General features: G+C 39.9%; 2 protein-coding genes across 5 annotated transcripts in view; both read left to right on the plus strand.

Annotated features, from left to right (window-relative positions):
• The window catches only part of RPGR (retinitis pigmentosa GTPase regulator), a 125,572-nt gene extending 116,261 nt beyond the window's left edge, over positions 1-9,311 (plus strand). For 2 of the 4 annotated variants that reach the window (XM_032219492.1, XM_032219494.1), the window contains 5 exons: positions 1,118-1,243; positions 1,446-1,655; positions 6,292-6,331; positions 7,495-7,595; positions 8,818-9,311. In XM_032219492.1, coding sequence (XP_032075383.1) covers positions 1,118-1,243; positions 1,446-1,655; positions 6,292-6,331; positions 7,495-7,595; positions 8,818-9,042 — 702 coding nt within the window. In that variant the 3' untranslated portion in view covers positions 9,043-9,311. The remainder of the gene's footprint in view (positions 1-1,117; positions 1,244-1,445; positions 1,656-6,291; positions 6,332-7,494; positions 7,596-8,817) is intronic. The other 2 variants (XM_032219493.1, XM_032219495.1) reach the window with 1 other exon arrangement.
• Positions 9,312-10,763: 1,452 nt separating this feature from the next.
• The window catches only part of SRPX (sushi repeat containing protein X-linked), a 169,652-nt gene continuing 160,397 nt past the window's right edge, over positions 10,764-20,018 (plus strand). The window contains 1 exon segment of the mRNA XM_032219173.1: positions 10,764-11,290. Within this exon segment, the coding sequence (XP_032075064.1) occupies positions 11,221-11,290 (70 nt within the window). The 5' untranslated portion in view covers positions 10,764-11,220.

Genomic DNA, 20,018 nt, shown 5'->3' on the forward strand with positions numbered 1-20,018 from the left:
CCTCGCTCTCATGGTGAAACTTCAGTGCATGAGGAGAAGAGTGTTTTTGTTTATCAACTGATTTATTGCAGGGCCTGGCACTGATTAACACAAGAAATGTTCGGTAGCCCAAGAGCACCTAGATGGCTTCCATGCCTAAAAGAGGATTAGAACATATACTATATTGCCAAAAGTATTCGCTCACCTGCCTTTACTCACATATGAACTTACTGTAAGTGACATCCCATTCCTAATCCATAGGATTCAATATGACATCGGTCCACCCTTTGCAGCTATAACAGCTTCAACTCTTCTGGGAAGGCTGTCCACAAGGTTTAGGAGTGTGTTTATGGGAATTTTTGACCATTCTTCCAGAAGCGCATTTGTGAGGTCACACACTGATGTTGGACGAGTTTACGTGGCCTACCACTTCGTGGCTGAGTTGCTGTCATTCCCAAACACTTCCATGTTCTTATAATACAGCTGACAGTTGACTGGAATATTTAGGAGCGAGGAAATTTCACAACTGGATTTGTTGCACAGGTGGCATCCTATCACTGTTCCACGCTGGAATTCACTGAGCTCCTGAGAGCGATCCAATCTTTCACAAATGTTTGTAAAAACAGTCTGCATGCCTAGATACTTGATTTTATACACCTGTGGCCATGGAAGTGATTGGAACACCTGATTCTGATTATTTGGATGGGTGAGCAAATACTTTTGGCAATATAGTGTACGTCTCCTCATTCCTTATTCAGCATCTTAACCACTATCTCATGTCAGCTGCCAAATGAATTTTATTTATGATTAGCATAATTTTCAAATAGAACTTTTTAACATTTACTACATTTTCAATATTTTAATGAAGTTGCAAAATGAGATACTTGGAAGTAATCTGCATTCTGGGCGAGAATTAATTTACTTTCTTTTGAGGTCCTTGGTTTTGCCAGCTTTCAGTTCAACTGTTCAGAAGTTCATAGAATTTCTTTATAACCAAAATTGTTCTTGTCTTTAAATATCTTTAAATCACTAAGTGTAAATTACATTATTTGACCTACAATACTGCAGTGCAACTATACTTATAGAAAGTTTTGTTCATTCTGATGTACATCTAATGTCTGTCTTAAAAACATTACAGTTTCAACAGTCATGTGATGAGGAAGATAGAAGTGATAGTCATAATACCGAAGAACAAGTAGAACAAGAACAAAAAGAAAAACATCAACAAAAAAAGAAATGCTATCTGTCTCATTACTCACTTAATGTTAGTTACATTGTTGAATTGCCAATCTTCCCCACCTTTGGGGGTGGGGGAGAGAGAAATGAAGCTCTTATTGTCTCTTTCTAAAAATTCTTTAAATGGCAAAATTCTATTTTGCAGTGTCTGCAATGTGAAAGTTTGATGTGGAAATAAGAAGCTTTGATTTCATAAACTTAGGAATAAAATGTCTGTCTTCATATCAAAGGATCAAAAAATGCCTGATGAGGAAGCGACTTATACTAGCAGTGATGATGACCATGAAAAAGTCCATGATGAAAACAAAGATTGTGAAAAAGAAGAGAAAGAACCAGATGCAGCAGAATATTATGAAGATCAAGCTCTCGATGAGGAGGAACAAAGCAGTCTACTATGTGAAAATGAAGAAAAGAACCTTACAACTGTGGAAACAACAGAGGTAAATATTTTGTTCATTTTCAGTACTGAATTTCTTTGGAATTATAACAGCTACCTTTTCGAAGAATAATATAGACCACAGTGTAAGATATTGTTATTAAGGTGACCAGACGTCCCGCTTTCAGCGGGACAGGGACGCTTTTCTACAATTTGTACTGCATCTTGCGGTGTTCTTAAAAAGTCCTGATTTTTTTTAAGAATGGGCGCGGGGGTTGGGGCAGGAACTTACACGGCGCGGCCGGCGTCTTTGACATGTTTGGGGACCTCGCAAGGCCTTTGCAAGGCCCCCAGACTTGCCCAAGATGCCAGGCCTCCAAAAAGAACGGGGGTGGGGGCGGGAACTTACACGGCGTGGCCAGTGTCTTTAACATGTTTTGCGGCGGCCACACTCGGTCCCCAAGCCATCCCGTACCGCGTTCTGCTTTTTCTCCCGAAAGCGATGGTGGGATCTCAGGGGCTATTATTTCCTAGTGCGGGCCAGGGACACTGAGTGGGTTGCTCGCATCGGGACTGAAGGGACTTTTTAATATTGGAGAGGGAGGTGGTTGCAGGAAATGAGTACATCACGATGAAGCCTACCCTAAGCTTGCACAAGTTGCAGCTGCTTTGCTAGAAGAAGAAGAGGGGCTTGGCTCTTGCCCTCATCTTCCTTCCTTCTCCCGTGATTATGTCCGGGCTTATGCCCACAAAGCATTTCTTCCTTCCTGTCCCCAACTGTTAAATGTGTTTGTATATTGTTTTTAATTTGGAGTGGGGGAGCTCCCAGGCAATTAAAATGTGGGTATAATTGGAATGAAACCCTGAATTGTCTAAATAAAATCCTCTGATGAACTCTAGCAAATTATGAAGACGGAGACTTGCAGGGTGCGAAAATTCCAGGTTGGCAAGGCGGCAGCATTTAAAGATTGCTGGTGCTTACTGGTCATTTTTAACTCAAATATAGTAAGGTGGTCTTAACATATCGCATGAACAGCAGGTTCGCGGCAATATTATATGCCTGAGAATTGGAATACATGACATTAAGTTTAGAATTGTTTTATTTAGTTATGCAACTAAGTATATTTCCCACTGGTAATTTATAATGTCTTCTAGAGTCATCCCATAATAAATTTGAAAGATCAGTAATGAGTATGGGTTTATATTTCTTCAAAATTGGGTAGATGGCCCTGAAGGCTTATAATTCATTAGTGAGGAAATGAACTTAATCTTTGAGCTTTAATCCTCCCTTCATTCAAAAGCTCAAAGCAATGAACTTTGAACTCCCTTCTAATTTTCCCTGCAACAACCACCCTGCAGGGTAGGTTGGAATGAAAGAAAGTTAATGGGGCTGCTAACAGAGGCTAGAGATTCTCAAATATTTGAAGGGATACAAGTAGTGTAACCTGAGGCTCTAAATGTAAACTTTTACTAAACCAGAGAATTATGAACAATAATTCTCAATGATTCTGAATTACGAACAATAATTCTCAATAATACTGAAAAATGATATCAGAGAATGTTTTCAGATTCCTGTTTGGTTTTCATTAGGGACATAGTCTTTCAACAATGCCATGATTTTATCCTTTATTTTAGGTTATTCTTAGCTCAGGTTTTAAGTGTTTTTAGCTTATTAATAACGGTATGCTAAAATGCTATGCACACATTCATAGAAAATCATTAAAAATGATGTTTTCTTTATAGTGCTATTGTTTAATCACTACTTTTAAGCTTTCTTTGACGGAAATAATTATATTGATTGATGGAAGGCTAAGAAATGGATAACAGATCCAATATACAGAGTTTTATTTTTTGGCCCTAAAAATATTGTCACTGAGGATAATAGAAATTTCTTCATCATTGCTATTGGCCTCAAGTAGCAAATAATTAAACATGGTTTTTAGTGTACTTAGTTAGTCATCTGCTTTTTAACATTACATGGTATCAGTTTCAAGAATACATGCATTCCTGAAAACTTGTAACAAACTTGTTGAAGGGCCTATGAAATATTTTCTAGTTTAATGTAGAATAAGTATTCTTAATAAAAGAAAAAGTCATTTTTATTTAATCAATTGCATTCCTTTTTATAATGACATTAATTAACTAAACTGGAAATAAATCTATGTTTTGCTAGAGTTTTAAAATTAAAAAACCTTACATTTTGTTGCTATTATTTTAATCAGAGTTTTGCCAAGTGAAATTATATAATGGTTCCTCATGTCTCTGTAATTTTCTAAATTTCATCCAGAAGTACCACAGAATCTGGCATTTTCAGCAGAATGATGCTAATGCTAATAAAACATCCTGATTTTTGGTGAAAGGATGGAAGGAGGAAGGAAGGAAGGAAGGAGGAAGAGAGATCTAAAGAGCAGAAAGACAGAAGATAGATAGGCAAGAGGAAGGAAGGAAGGCGAAAGAATGGAAAGGGAGGAAGGCTAGAAGGAAGGAAGAGGGAAGGAAGGAAGGAAGGAAGGTGAAAGGAGGAAGGAAGGAAGAGGTACTTCCACTTGTAGGCCTGGGACTGAATGCAGAAGGAGTCTCTCCATAGGATCAGCTGCTCCTCTGATCATGGTCTATGAAAATGTTACTGCCTGCCTGATGCAAATTTAGACAGATGGTGCTTTGGGCTGCCCCTGAAATCCCCCCTTTATTCCTCCCCCTGTAGAATTCAGCCCCGAGTTTTGCCTTTGAGGGGCAAGGTGGCGCAGTGGTTAAATGCAGCACTGCAGGCTACTGCTAGATCAGCAGGTCAGCGGTTCAAATCTCACCGGCTCAGGGTTGACTCAGCCTTCCATCCTTCCGAGGTGGGTAAAATGAGGACCCAGATTGTTGGGGGCAATATGCTGACTCTCTGTAAACCGCTTAGAGAGGCCTGAAAGGCCTATGAAGCGGTATATAAGTCTACTGCTGCTATTGCATGTGTGGTTATGAAGGATGGCAGAGTCAGCTGGAGGTTGAGAGGAGATTGGGGGCTTTTGTCCGCCTGTGGAGTTCTCCCCATGGACAGGATGGGATGTTGGCATGAAAGGGATCCGGGCACAATCTCACCTGTTCCAAGTAAAGTTGCCTTTTGCAATTGGCTACCGGTAATCCTCGACTTACGACCAGGATTGATCCCCCAATTTCTGTTGCTAGGGGAAACGTTTGTTAAATGATTTTTGCCTCATTTTGCGATCTTTTATTGCCACGTTAAGTGAATCATGATGGTTGTTAAGTCTGGAACATGGCTGTTTAGTGACCAAAGTTACAATGGCATTGAAAAAAGTGACTGATGACCATTTTTCACACTTAGCGACCATTTTCACACTTAGCGACTGTTGCAGCATCTTCATGGTCACGCGATCAAAATTTTGATGTTTGGCAACAGATTTCGTATTTATGATGGTTTCAGTGTCCTGGGGTCATGTAATTGCTTTTTGTGACCTTTTGACAAAGTCAAATGGGGAAACCAGATTCACTTATGTTACTAACTTATCAGCTGCAGTTATTCACTTAAGAACTGTGGCAAGAAAGGTGGTATAATGGGCTTAGTGACCAAAGTTACAATGGCATTGAAAAAAGTGACTGATGACCATTTTTCACACTTAGCGACTATTTTCACACTTAGCGACTGTTGCAGCATTCTCATGGTCACGTGATCAAAATTTTGATGTTTGCCAACAGTTACAATTTATATTTGTAAATTGTAGTTATGTTGAAATAAAAAAATATTACAATACTATTTTTGCGTTGTATGAAAATTTTTGTTGCTCTGTATAAAAATTTTAATCAAGCCCCCCCCCCCTCCCCCCGGTCAAAGGTGTCCCTCTTTACCAATCTGAAAATCTGGTCACCTTAATTGTTATCCTTTTACTTCATGAGAAGATTCATGATACAAAAGTTGTAATTTGTATTTAAATAAAATTGCTAATACTTATTTCTAAATCTTCTAACTAATTATTTACTTAGTTGCCCATATTTAAATTTCTATAAACTTCAGCATGAATCTAATTCGTAAGGATTTCTTATCTACAGTCTTATGGGCTCCTATGAACTCTTTTTTCTCTTCCCCCATTTATAGATAGGCTTGAATTTCCAACATTGTATAAATTACTAGGATTAGCTATCCACTTTTCACTGTTTGGTTGTGGATTGTGGAGACACTCTTCAGCCTGAGTTCTAACCACCCTTTAGCCAATGTTTAGCCTAGATTTTCCAGCATATGGTTTTCAATCAATTTAACATAAACTTCTATGAAAAGGAATACATAACTGTTGTGATAATATTAAAAGTGGTAAGGGTGTAGTGCAAAACGGTATAACTGGAAAAATGCTAAAATACATATTTGACTTCGACATAAAATACTGTGCAACTTGCGTAATGTATGAAAATTGTATCTTTGAAGGTTGAAAGAATGCTGTTATCATTTCCATTTTCAAAGGGAAAGGTAGCTAAAGAGAATGCAAAGACTACCCAAGAAATAGTTTGTTAATTATGCCTGTGCTGTAAGAGATTCCTGCATGGAAGATACAAAAAATGATAATTGGCAAAATTAGCAAGTCCAATGCAGCTTTAAACTGAGCAGGGGATAGTGTGATTGATGTGTTTATGTACTTATGTACAGTAAAAAACATAAATTTACAAATTCTTGGAGGTATTTTGCTTGTTTTTTTTCCTTTTAGAAAGATAAACTTATTCCAGATAATAGCACAGTTAAACAAGGTAAGAGACAATTCACTTTTCTCTTTTTAATTTTCATTCTTTCATTTTTCTTTCATTTTGTTTTATTAGAAATATTGATTAGTTCTGTTCAAAAGATATTGTTTCTATAAGCATTCTGCTCAAAATGTCTGTTTCTAGAAGTATTCACAGCTCTTTCCAGGTTGATAATGGTTATATCAGCCTCTTCTGTGAAAGTTTCTGCTGTTCCAATTTAATAGTAAAGCTTTCATAATTTTCTGATACAGTCACAGCAGTTGCATTCAGATGAGAAAGTGTGATGTCTACTGTCAAAGAATAGTTCAAGATCTTAGTGGAAAGGCTATTTGTAGTATTCTTCATTTTTTGTAGGCATTCCCTGTCATCTATTGCGTCTAAGCTTTTTAGCAAATATTTGATATGCCCACTCAATATAAAACCCACATAAAACTCCTTAGTCATAAGCATCTGATCTCCAAGTGAAAAGCAAATCAAAACTAGTAGACTAAAAATCCATATAATAAAATAAAAATTCTTGAGGTTTGAATGTAGAATTTGTGCTTTACTAAATACCTACCGTATTTTTCAGACTATAATATGCACCTTTTTCCCACCAAAAAGATACTTACACTGAATACAGCATTTTTGGCCTCCTGAAACCCTGCCCCCTTCACAAAAATGGACGTGCATAGACTTTGGGAGGCCTGCAAAGTACTCCTGGGGGCTGGGGAACAGCAAAAATGAGTGAAAAATGTGCCATTTTTGGCCCGTTTTTGCCCTCCCCCCCCCCAGCCTTTAGGAGCATTCTACAAGCCTCCCAAAGCAGATGCATCCAAAGGGTCTGTTTTTCTGAAAAACAGGTCATTTTTAGGATGTTTTGGCTCCCCCCCCAGCCCCCAGGAGCACTCTACAAGCCTCACAAAGCATATGCATGCCCTTTCTTTGCCGAAAAACGGGCCATTTTTTTGCTCATTTGGGGGGGGGGGCAGCCTCCCAGGAGCACTTTGCAGGCCTCTCAAACTCTCTGCATGTCCTGTTTTTCACAAAAATTTACCTCTTCAACATCTTGGTGCGTCTTATAGTCCAAAAATACGGTAATTAGCTAAATAGTTCACCACTTGAAAATTGTGACTGAAGCAACTTGAACATATTTTAAAATAGTGGCTGATTTATTGTATTATTTTTAGCATGTGAGAATGCTGAGATCCATACAGAGAATAATTCTTCACAAGCAACTACAGACAATCAAGATAGAATATCTGGAAGACTACTTGATAAGGCAAAAAGGGTAAAACTAAGATATGATCATTTGCAACAATATAAAAAAGGAAAAATTATTCCATATTTGACTTATACATATTTGGAGCTGCATAATGGCCTACCCGCCCCATTTCATTTGTATATTTCAGATAATTATATGTTTTTTAGTTATGATCTAGATTTATATTAATTTCAGTAGATTTTTGCTAATTGTTTAGTATGCTAATTTGTATTTGAGCACAATGTTCTTAAATATGGTTGGCTACTCTCCTTGCTATTTTTATGAATCAAGATCTAGACCCTCTTTGGTATAATAGGAAACAAAGAAAAATACTGTGTTACTTTTGTAATACTATTTATTTTAGTTTGCAGAGGTGGGAGTGCTATACATTTCAATTAGTGTGTTCTCCTCTGGTTTTTGCTTCCATCAGCAGAAGGATGAAGGTTAACTCTATCCAAATGTTTTAGCTCATTTATTACAATAATGTTCTGATTTTCCAATAAAAAACATTGGAATTGAAATATGCAGTTTCCGTAATACAGTATGACAAATGTATGCTCTGTCCATGCATGTTTGAAAAAATTTAAATTTAAAAATTTAACCAGGTTGTATAAACAATACAACCTGGTTATATCACACATGAATTTCTAAGATACTTGGGCCTTTCACAAATTTTTACAAAGTGCTCAAGATTTCTATAGCCAAGTTATTTTCTAACTTCGGCATTTTGAATGGAAGGAAATTAAAGAATTTAACCAAATTAGAAAACAATGGATAGGATAATTTAACAATAGAAAGAGCTACAAGAGCTAGTTTGAAAGCTAAGTAAGCTGCTGTGACATAATTCTATTTATGTTAGCAAAATATTTTGCACTCTATTTGAACATTGTAAATAAAACATCTGTTACCAATTATAATGTGGTTGCATAAGTTTGTTACAATAATTCATTGGGAACTTTAGTCATTTATCCTACTTCTGCTGGCTTTAATAGTAGTTACAAGGCTAAAATCTGAAATATAGTGCAAGTTTATTTGAAAATAAGTCCTTGGAATTCAATGGAATGTTCTTTAGAATATATGAACCAAATTGTAGATATAATATATTCTTAATTCATACTATTTCAAAATAGTATGTATAAAGTCTACAGGCTGCCTTCTTTTTAACTATTTTATATAGTATTTCTTTATATTATTCATTTGTTTCAGCGTTGTTTATTACATACTTTGTTGTTTTCTTTTTATGTTTCAGTTTTCTTTTTTTAAAAGAAGGTCTATGAAGCAGAAAAACGCACACAGTTGTGATGAAAGCAAACTGGAAAACCTACCTCAAAGCGAACAGGATACAGAAAATCAAGCCAATGTATCTGCTGAAATGTGTAAAGATGAAAACCAGAACCATACTGGGAAAAATCAAAGGGGATCACCATCAATATATCAGAACAGAAAATCTTCCTCTACATGTGTAATTCTTTAGTAAGGAAATTATAAGGCTTGCATATATGTGAGATCTTACAAGCAGATATTGCAGTTTATACATGGAAACAATAATGGCATCTATGTAAAGATTACATTTTTTTTCATAAAATTTAGCATTTGGGGACTGATCTAGATTAACTTGGACCAACCTTCCAATATTTATTTGTATTCATAATTTTACTATTGCAGTAAAATGAGAAATAGTCTTATTGATTTGTTGTGGCCTTAACTTTCAGTGATTTTAATAAAATATATTTTTGTACATCAGAAGTTGGAATAAGGACTGTGGCCTTTTTGCCCTAAAAAGGTACGACTGCATGTGCACTCTTTTGGTTAGAAGTAGGCAGAGGAATATCTAAGGAAAGTGTTTGTTCTTTGTAGTCTTACCTTTAGAAGGAAACATTTGCAAACATTAAACCTTAAGATAATTTAGCATATTTTTACTAAAATATTGGATATTAAATTAATGTGTAAGTAACAGTTTATATGATGCAGTGAAAATATTTTAACTCTTGGTATCACATTAACATGATGGAGCTTTGTTCCATTATGAATTACTGTACAATAACACTGATTTGGTTGTCTCTGTAATCTGGAAATTTAAAACAGAATACTGGTACATGCCTTTGAAGGCAATAGTCAAAAGCACAGGATTCCCTTATTATACAGTCTTAGATACAATCTGTTTTGGAACTTTTTCCATTCAAATCCATTGCACTACACAGTCCTAATTTGTATAAGATAGGCTTACAAATATCCCAGCAAGAGTGTTTTCACATATGGGGTAACTTCTCAAGATGCTGATTCATTTTCTGCCTGATGGCTTCATCTGTTCAAGGCATGGAGAAACTGTCAAACAAGGATTTTGTGCAAGGAAACCAGAAATGCTGCCTTCTTCAATTGCCTGTCTGATGAATGAATGATGACTGGGTTCCAAGGGACAGGACAACCCTCTTCTTTACATCAACTAGCCTGCAAAGGCAAATGAATTGTCTGTGGAGATTCTCAGTCATCCAGATCATAATTGTCTCAAAAGTGATTTTCCAAAGAGAACTGGGACTTTTTTTTCTCTAAGAAAGAAGAAAATGTTTTGCTTCTCATCCAAAAAGCTTCATCGGTTCTGGCAGGAGGGTGGGATTTATGGAAGTAAAATATCCTTCCAGTCTCCACTTTCCCCCACCCCACCCCAATCCTGCAGAACTATTCCTTCCATTGCCGCCACCATCCTGGCAGAATTGTTGAAGCTTCTTGGATAAAAAGTGAAATGACTTTTTCTTCAAGGAAAAAACAGTCCAGTTGCCTTTTGAAAAAGCACCTTTGAAATAACTGGATCTGTTTTTTCTCCCCTGGCTTATCTAATCAGTGCCCTCTTTTTCACAATGGCAATTTAGATATTCTGGAGGTTAAAAGTATGCTTCCAGTGTTGTTCTCCAGTAAAGGTGCCAAAGAGAAGCACACTATAATGTTCTTCTTGTGAACATTGTAGATGGTGGTCTATTCTTTACTGCCTCAGTTCTGGAATGTGCACCTTACCGGAACGACAATAGAGAGGATTCAAAAGTAAACATTCTGCTGTTGTCCCAAGACGGTCAAAGTAGACAGAGCTGAGGTTTGCAGTCTCTGTTGTCTGCCCAGGCTGTAACCGCGGAAGGTTGGAAGAGTTGTCGGAGGAGGAGCCCCGAGACAGACTGCGCTTCAGTTTCCTACTAACTTCATGGAGGTCTCCAGCTTTTTCCAACCATTCCCTCTACAGCCTCTCTTCGGGAATTAACGAGTCAGCAAGGGAAAGGAGGAAAAAAAGTGTATTTGGAACTGCGTGGTGAAGATTTTATTAAACCTTTGTGTGAAATCAGAAAAAACGCCCACACAAAGTGCAAACAAGCGCTAGTCCCTCTGGGAGAACGGGTTGGAAGCAAGTTTCGTGTACCCTCGGAAGGCACCTACGGCGTCTCTCCTCAATCTCCGTAATTCTATCCAGGGTGTTGGGAGGGGGGCGTGAAAAGGGAGGATTCCAGTGCGCTTCGCCAGCGGGAAGAGGAGGCAAGGGTGGAGTTTCCACAGAGCGCCCCACGGCTTGCTTGGCGAAGAGCTCTATCTCTCCCCGTCCCACTGTTCCTGCCTTTCACTCGGACGAGCCTTGGAACAGCGAGGACCCAACTTCTCAGCCGCGAGGGTCATGGCGGGGACTTCGTTATACTTGGTAGTTCTGCTGGCGATGGGCTCGCGCTTCAGCCTCGCGTACCAAGGTAGGAGTATGTCTGGGGACGACAGGGGAGGGGAGGGAAGGGGAGGAGGCTCCCGCGGTCCGAAAAGGAATTCTCGAGACTGTGAAATAGTTACCGCGCTTCGACCGCGGCCACTTCTGGAATGTGGAAGCGCTTTTGTAATAGTGAGGCGTCTGCTCGGGGGGAAAAAAAGCACCCATCGTGGGATTGTCATACTCTAGCATTGGGAGCATCTGATATTTCCGGAGAGAAAGAAGGCATTGTTCGTAGAAGGGGCTTGGAAACATTCTAAATCCCTGGAAGATATTTTTATAAATATAAACACTCCTGATGTGTAGGTCAATTAGTGAGCCAAATTGGTATTAGCGCAACGCGAGCATAGCAAGCGCTGGGTCTTTTCAGTGGTCAGTACTACAAGGATGCCAGCCCTGGTAAACCATATGCAAATACAGTTGGCCAACCAGGAGAATACAGTGCTGGCTATTGTTGGTTGAATGAGACATAGGTGGGTCCCTTTTCTCCAGCAGCATTCACATTTCCGTCTATAAGAGAGAGAGTGTTAAAATATTGACACTTGGGAATATATATATATATATGCTCAACAGTTAGTCATGATCTATGCCTGTAACTCATCTTATGTTTCTGCACTTAATCTTGAAAGCCATGAGGGTGTGTGTTCTCAGTGGAATATTGTTGCTGTACTATGAATACAGTAAAGTAACATTACGTGGTGTTCACATAGACTGTGAATTTATATTTTAAATCTCGTCTCAGAAAATTAATTTGCTATACCGGGTGTTGGCAACCTGCGGCTCCCTGTCCCATCACTTGCTGCCCCCCCCCTCACCCTCCCCTTCTTCTTCTGGTCTGAGACGGTAAGGGCAGCAGCGGGATGGAGAAGCAGCCAGGGCTGATTCTCCAGCACTTCACTCTTGTGGAGCTTCTTTTGGCCCTTGTTGGTGCTGGGTATGCTTCATGCCTTGCCATGTCCCCTCCCCCCTGCATGAACTGGAGGTCGCTGGAGGCTTAGTGCAGGAGCCCAGTACCTGCCTTCGCACCACATTTGTGCATAAGGCAGCCTTCACTTCCTGCCACTTTGGATTGGAGCTTGTGCCCTTTGCGCTTGGCCAAAGAGTTGCCCGGGGGTGTGTGTGTGATGACATGACAAGGTGATAGCCAGAGCCTTAGTGCAGGAGAGAAGCCATGTCCTTTTGCTTCCTATTAAGACTCTCCTTAAGCAAGCAGCCAGCCACTCCATGTGTGCGTGAGAGAGCGAGAGCGGAAGAGCTGCCAGGGGGATGACATGGCAAGGTGATGGCTGGAGCCTTAGTCCAGGAGAGAAGCCATGTTCTTTTGCATCTTGTTAAACCCTCAAACGAGCATCCAGCTGCCCTGTGCATGCATGTACACACACAAGAGAGAGAGCGAGAGAGCGCAACACACAAACACATGCACAGAGATACAGGGAGGGGGAGAGAGAGAGGAAGATAGGGAGAGGGGGAGAGAGAAGGGGAGAGGAGGTAAGAAAGAGAAGGAGAAAGAGAGATGGGAGAAAGAGATGAGAGGGGGAGGAAGGGGGAGAGAGGAAGAAAGAGAGAGTTGGGAAGAGGGAGGGAAAGAAAGAGATGAGAGGGAGGGAGAAATAGTTGGGGGAGAGGGAGGGAGAGAGAAAGAAAGAAAGAAATGGGAGGGAGAGGGAGAGAGAGAGGTACCTGTTTCCCATAGAAAAGAAAACCTAAAGAGCCACAAAACCTGGGTAGGTGTGGCTGGGGGCTGTCATGTGACTTGGTGAGAGTAACTGACATTGAGTTAGCCACGCCCACCCAGATTTGGTGGCTACTGGTGTTTTGTTTTCTGTGGGAAACGGATCCAAATGGCTCTTCGAGTGTTTAAGGTTGCAGACCCTTGCGCTATACTATCATGTCTTGTATGTCATAATGATGCATACAAGCATGTTATCATGCAGAGAACTAAGCTAATTCATGTGTATGTGTGAGAGACTGCCATATATTGAACATTCACAATTCCATTGCTTCTTCATTCAGTATAGTTGTAGCATTTTGATAAAAAAAGCTTTCCACTGCCATAGCAGAATCTCTAAGCATAATCTATGAGATATCTTTCAGAACCAGCTCCATGCCCAACCTATGGTCTTTAGCCATGGTCATCCCTATCTTCAAAAAAGGAGACCCCAGCCTAGTTGAAAATTACAGACCAATCTGACTATGTTGTGTCACCTGCAAAGTCATGGAATCAATCATTAACCAATCCATTACCTAGAGGCAAACAACCTCTCTAATAAGCAGTTTCAGAAAAAAAATTGTCCTGTAATCTGCAACTCCTACACTGCAGAAAAATTTGAACTTCACAACTCAACCAAGGTAAAGCAATAGACATAATTTACATAGACTTCTGCAAAGCCTTTGATTCAATGGTGCATGACAAATTAAAACTAAGCTCTTATGGCATTTCCGGATCCCTACATAAATGGATAGCTGCGTTCCTATCAAACAGGCAACAAATAGTCAAAATAGGGAGAGCCCTATCAAACCCTGCATCAGTTAACAGTGGTGTCCCCCCAAGGCAACGTCTTAGGAACCACACTCTTTATACTTTACAGAAATGACCTTTGCGATCATCTCAAAAGCAGCTGCGTCCTCTTTGCTGATGATGTAAAACTATTCAACACCACCAAAAATGCTGTTGCCCTTCAAAACGACCTTGACTATGTATCTAAATGGTCAAACAATTGGCAACTCCAAATCTCAACCAACAAATGCTTTGTCTTACATATTGGCAAAAAAAAAAAAAAAAATCAGAACACCAAATATAAGCTAGGCAGATACAATCTCGTAGATGACCCCCACTCTGTCAAGGACCTTGGAGTACTCATATCAAATGATCTAAGCACCAGAGCTTACTGTAACAGCATTGCCGAAAAGGCATTAAGAATTGTTAACCTAATCTTGTGAAGCAGCTTCTCTGGTAATATTGTACTGTAAACTAGGACATACAGCTTCATTTGCAATAATACACGAGCACACAATAGATACAAACTCAAGGTAAACTGCTCCAGTTTATCTTGCAGAAAATGCTACTTCAGCAACAGAGCGGTCAATGCCTGGAATGCACTACTTGACTGTTGTTACATCCTCAAACCCCCATAACTTTAACCTTAAACTGTCTACTATTGACCTCACCCTCATTCCTAAGAGGTCAGTAGGGGTGTGCATAAGTGCACCAGCATGCCTAATGTCCTTGTCCCACTGTCCTCATTTATTTGTCCCCATTTCCTGTGTTCTTATTCATGTTTATTCTTATTCCTGTTATCTTGTACATGAGTGACAAACTAAATAAATAAAATAAAATAAATAATAAAGAATTGTTTCAGATGTGTCTGAATAGATTACTGTACTATAAATGTATATAAAGTAATTACTGAATGAAAGCTATTAACATTTTTAAGATCACAATAATAATAACAAAATTCCTATCAAGTCATAATCTTGCAGAGTGAATTTAATAAAATCAATGTAACGTCACTTTTATTCTATGCAGCTAATATTAAAAGTACAGGTCATCCCTGACTTATGACCACAATTGAACCCAAAATTTATGTTGCTGAGTTTTGTCCCATTTTGTGACCTTTCTTGCCATAGTTGTTAAGTGAATCATCACAGTTGTTAAATTAGTAACATGGTTGTTAAGTGAATTTGGTTTCCCATTGACTTTTCTTGTCAGAAGATTGCAAAAGTTGATCACATGACCCCAGGACACTGCAACTGTCATAAATATTACTCAATTGCCAAACATCTGAATTTTGATCACATGACCATGGGGATGCTTCAACAGTCATGTGAAAAACAGTGATAAATCACTTTTTCAGTGCTATTGTAGTTTTGAATGGTCACTAAACAAACTGTGTAAGTCGGGGACTACCTGTATATACACAGAGGATTTTTTAGTAATCTTAAAAATTGTCCTTCACTCAAGAAGGCTTCAGTGTAACCTTAACCTGTGTAAAATGTTAAAACAATACTGGTATTAAATCTAGTTCCAACAAAACTGAATGGAAAGATGAACAAGGGAATACAATAAGTACTGTGTTTTCTAAAAATGCTAAACTCATTCTGTCAAGTTCTGTAATTATGAATCTGTTTCTGGTTTCACTGCTGATCAGTCAGCATCTCTTACCAATAGCCAGGATTACATCAAATCCTTCTTTGTTATTGATCTGAGCATATGTTATATAAATCTGGCACAAACTCCAAACCCCATACTGTAGCTTCTGCAGGAAGATGAAAGGCTTACTGGGGACTTGATTTAACACTTTTTTTAAAAAAAAGAAGGAAGAAGAGGAGGAGGGGGAGGAGGAAAGACAGAACATCAAACTCTAGCATAAACTTTAATTTTAAATAAACCTCAAGGCATTTTCAGGAAATAAGAGGATTTGGAGACAGAAGCACAGTGATTCATTTAGAAATCCAAGAGTTGGAGAAGACATACTGTATAAGATGCCGCAAAGTATAACTTAGCTTTTGGGGAGGAAAACGAGGGGGGGGGAAATCTGCCTCTGCCTCCCAGCAATTTGCCATTAAGTATCCAAAGTTTTTCCCATTTAGCCAAATCCACATTATAACCAAAAATTTTCACCCAGGCAGCCATAGTTTCTTTGATTTGTTCTTCCTCAAATTTACATTCCAGCAAAAATTTATACAGCAGTTTGATCAACCTGTCTTCTGTCTGTATCAGAAGTTTATCTAATATTGTGAAGTCTTTGACAATACTTTCCTTTTTTCTATCCTGTGCAAACCTTGATTGTATCTGTAAATAAGACCACCATTCTAGTTGTACCCCTTGGGATGCCAATTCTAGTCTAGTTTTTATCTCCCCCTGTCTATTCAATTTTTTCCATGTTAATTAAATTTGGATGTATGTATGCTTCCATCCTAGATAGTCAAATGGGTTCCACCACAAAACCGCTGTAGACAAAAGCGCGCTCGCCGAAAGCGCGTACGTGACGTCATCACAGCGCGACGAAAACATCGCGCTGTGATCGATAAATGTAAAAATAAAGTGAAAACCTTACCCTAACCCCCCCAAACCTAACCCTAAACCTAACCCTTAACCTAACCCTAAATCTAACCCTAAACCTAACCGTTAACATAACGCTAAACCTAACGCTAACCCTTAACCTAACGCTAAACGTAACCCTAACGCTCTAAATCTAACCCTAACCCTTAACCTAACCCTAACCCTAAACCTAACCCTTACCTTTATGTGAATCAGCTTGCTTTAATTTTATTTTTATTTCAATTTTTAATTTTTTTCGTCGCGCTGTGATGACGTCAAATGCGCGCTTTCGTCGAGCGTGCTTTTGTGGACCGCGGTTTTGACGGGTCACGAGTCAAATGGGTATTTCAATATAGTGGTCGTGTTTAATTTTGTTCCATACTAATAACAAGGACTGTCTGATGTAGTGTCTATAAAAATATTTATGTGCAGATCCTTTTTCATACCATAGGAAGGCATGCCATCCTGCTTGGAGGTCATGACCTTCCAATTTAAGTAATCTTTTATTTCTTAACATTATCCATTCTTTTAACCATGTTAGAATGGCCACAGTATAATAAAGTTCCCAATCCGGTATGCCAAATCCTCCTTTTTCCTTAGCATCATGATATATACTGTTTGTGTTACATTTCAGACTATACTTGTACAGATGTCAGGGTTTCAAATAGCATCCAAAATTAAATCAGAGTCCAAGGCAAAGTATTGCTCAAAGTTCCAATTTATTAAGAGAGCCATGTTGGCACATCTGGGAAAATCCGAATCTGAAAGCTTCTCAGTTTTCCCCACTCAGCTGAAAGTTCACGACCTTGCCCCCACACCTACAAGTCCATCACATGGTCCAATCTTCCACTGCCATGCTGGCAGTTCCACCCATCCAGTTCCAGTCAGGTGCAGAGGTGACCTTGGCTTTCTAGAAAGGAATTTTATTTTGGCTACATAGCATTTAACTTTGTACCATTCCCCCCTCCCGTTTTCCCACAATAAAAATGGCATAGTACAATAATAGAAAGTGTGACAGGCCAAAGATCCAAAAGGAATATGGCTGCAGGCCTGACAGTCCTCAGAAGAAAAGCATTTCCTGAAAAGCGAATAATGTAGAGGTTAACATAAGCAGAACTAACCACCTCCCCCTCTCAGGGGGGCCCTTTGACTTATCGGGAAATCTATCATGGAATTGTTTTACTAACTTATCAGCTTTTATGTTCCAAGTTTTTACCCAAGTAGCTTTGGACAAAGGGTACCCCTTCCAAATGCACTAAATATTGCAAGCAACCTCTATACAACCTAGAGTCTAAAATTTTCTTCACTTCATAGTGTGCTTCTCCTTCTCTCTCTACTGGGGAAGGGGGAGTGGATGGTCTTAGGCTGAACCCAATCACTGGCTTCAGTAAGCTGCAATGAAAGCCTGAGTGAATTTTCCCTAGAATTCGGGGCAGACTGAGCTGAACTGGGTTAATTATTTTCACTATTGGGAATGGACCTAGAAATTTTGGGTCTAATTTCTTGCTAGGTGCTTTTAACTTTATGTATTTGGTAGACAAGAAAACTTTATCCCCCACATGGAAGGGGGGTGGCGTGAGTGGTGTTTATCAGCTTGTTTCTTGTACTCTTCTGCTGCTTCCACCAGAGCTTTTTTTGTATTTTCCCACCCCATTTTAAGAGCGTCCATCCATTCAGTCAGAGACATGGAAGAGGGTGGTTCCCTGGGCAGTTCAGGCATGGGAACAAATTCCATGCCACTGGTAACTTGAAAAGGAGTTAATCCAGTGCTGCTGTGGACAGTGTTGTTGTATACGACGTCAGCGAAAGGCAGCAAATCCGACCAGTTGTCTTGCTGGTAATCCACATAACAATTGATGTATTGCTCCATCATTGCATTGGCTTTTTAAACTGCCCAGTTCGTACTTGGATGAAAAGCCGAGTTAAGTCCTTGTGTGGACCCAATGGACCTCAGGAACTCTCTCCAGAACTTGGCGGTCAACTGAGCTCCATGGTCTGAGATGATCCTCCTGGGTACTGTGTGCAGGCAGTAAATGTGTTTAACAAACATTTTCGTGAACAACTTTGCAGATGGTAGTCCTGAGCAAGCAATGAAGTGGGTTTGCTTGGAAAATAAGTCAATGACTGCTTAAATTACTTTATTACCACCACTGCCTGGAGCTCGATGGTGAAGTCCATTGCAATCCCTACCCATGGTCGGCTGGGGTTGGCCACCCATTGCAGTAATCTGGGGGCTTGCCTGGCAGTATCTTCATGGTTGCACAAGTAGCCCAGCTTTTTACGTAGTCTTCAACTTCAGCTTTCCCTTTTGGCCACCAAAATTGATGCCTGGTGAGGTGGAGCATTTTTAGGAATCCAAAGTGGCCTCCTAACTTCGCGTCGTGGCTTTACTGTATTTCCAGTCTCAAGTTAGCGGGAACATACAGTTTGCATCCTTTCTAGGCTAAGCCATCTCTCATCGTCAGTGACATGCAGTCAGGGGTGGCAGAGGAGGCAGGGCCTCACCACTGTCATCATGAAAAGAAAAAAAATTAAAAGGAAAAAGGCTGAGGTAGTTGCTGCCCGAGTCACAATGGATGACTCTGCTTAGTGCTTAACTGTTTAAAAAAACCTCTTAAAAAGTGCCCTCTACAGGAGGAGGCGAGAGAACCACGTGCCTCATTTAGTCTATCTTTATGATCACTTGAGCAGAGTTAAGCAAGGGTTAAAAGCCGAGAAATTCCTTATGTAGATTAGGCACGTGGTTCTCTCGCCTCCTCCTGTAGAGGGCACTTTTTTAAGAGGCTTTTTTTAAACAGTTAAGCAGAGCCACCCATTGGAGACTCTGGCAGCAGCTAATCCAGCCTGACTTCAGCAGCTCTTGCCTTTTTCTTTTTACATTTTTACATTTTCATCATGGCAGACAAAAGCAGAGTTGAAATCCTCTGTAACACAGCTGGAAAAGGTATGTGGGTCAGAGGGAGGGGGGATGAATTCAAAATTAATGTAATTTGTAAGTAATTGTATTATTGTAAGTAATTTGTGTGTGTGTGTGTGTTTTACCCGCCTCTGCTGGCGCGCGGGCTGGCACTTTATTTTTTATGTGGGAAATAGCGGCCGGCAGGGCTTTTGGACATAGCAGCGGGGCTTTTGGACATAGCAGCAGGCCAGGGCTTTTGGACATAGCGGCAGGGCGGCTTTTGCCTCTAGTGCCGGGGCGGCAGGGCGGCTTTGGTTCTATCCAGCATTGATTCTTTGAAGCTATGGCGGACACAGCGCCAGGGTGGCAGGGCAGCTTTTGCCTCTTGAAAGCTCTTGAAAACTCTGCTGTGGGCAAAAGAAAGCGCTTTAATCAATGAGGTGCCGGGAGAGAGGAGAGAATGCTCAGGCACGCACCCCACTGACTAAAGCGCTTCCTTTCGCCCGCCTGAGCTCTGCTGTGAGCAAAAGAAAGTGCTTTAATCAGTGGGGTGCTGGGGGAGAGGACTGCGTCACCAGCCATAAACTTCACTGCATGTCACTGCTCATCATCAGGATGTCCTTGTTGTCGTTGAGCCAGGGGTTTGCCTAAGGTGACCAGATTTTCAGATTGGTAAAGAGGGACACCTTTGACGGGGGGGGGGGGCTTGATTAAAAATTTTATACGGAGCAACAAAAATTTTCATACAACACAAAAATAGTATTGTAATTTTTTTTT

The sequence above is a fragment of the Thamnophis elegans genome, chromosome 6 (assembly GCF_009769535.1).
Source record: "Thamnophis elegans isolate rThaEle1 chromosome 6, rThaEle1.pri, whole genome shotgun sequence".
Taxonomy (NCBI): Eukaryota; Metazoa; Chordata; class Lepidosauria; order Squamata; family Colubridae; genus Thamnophis; species Thamnophis elegans.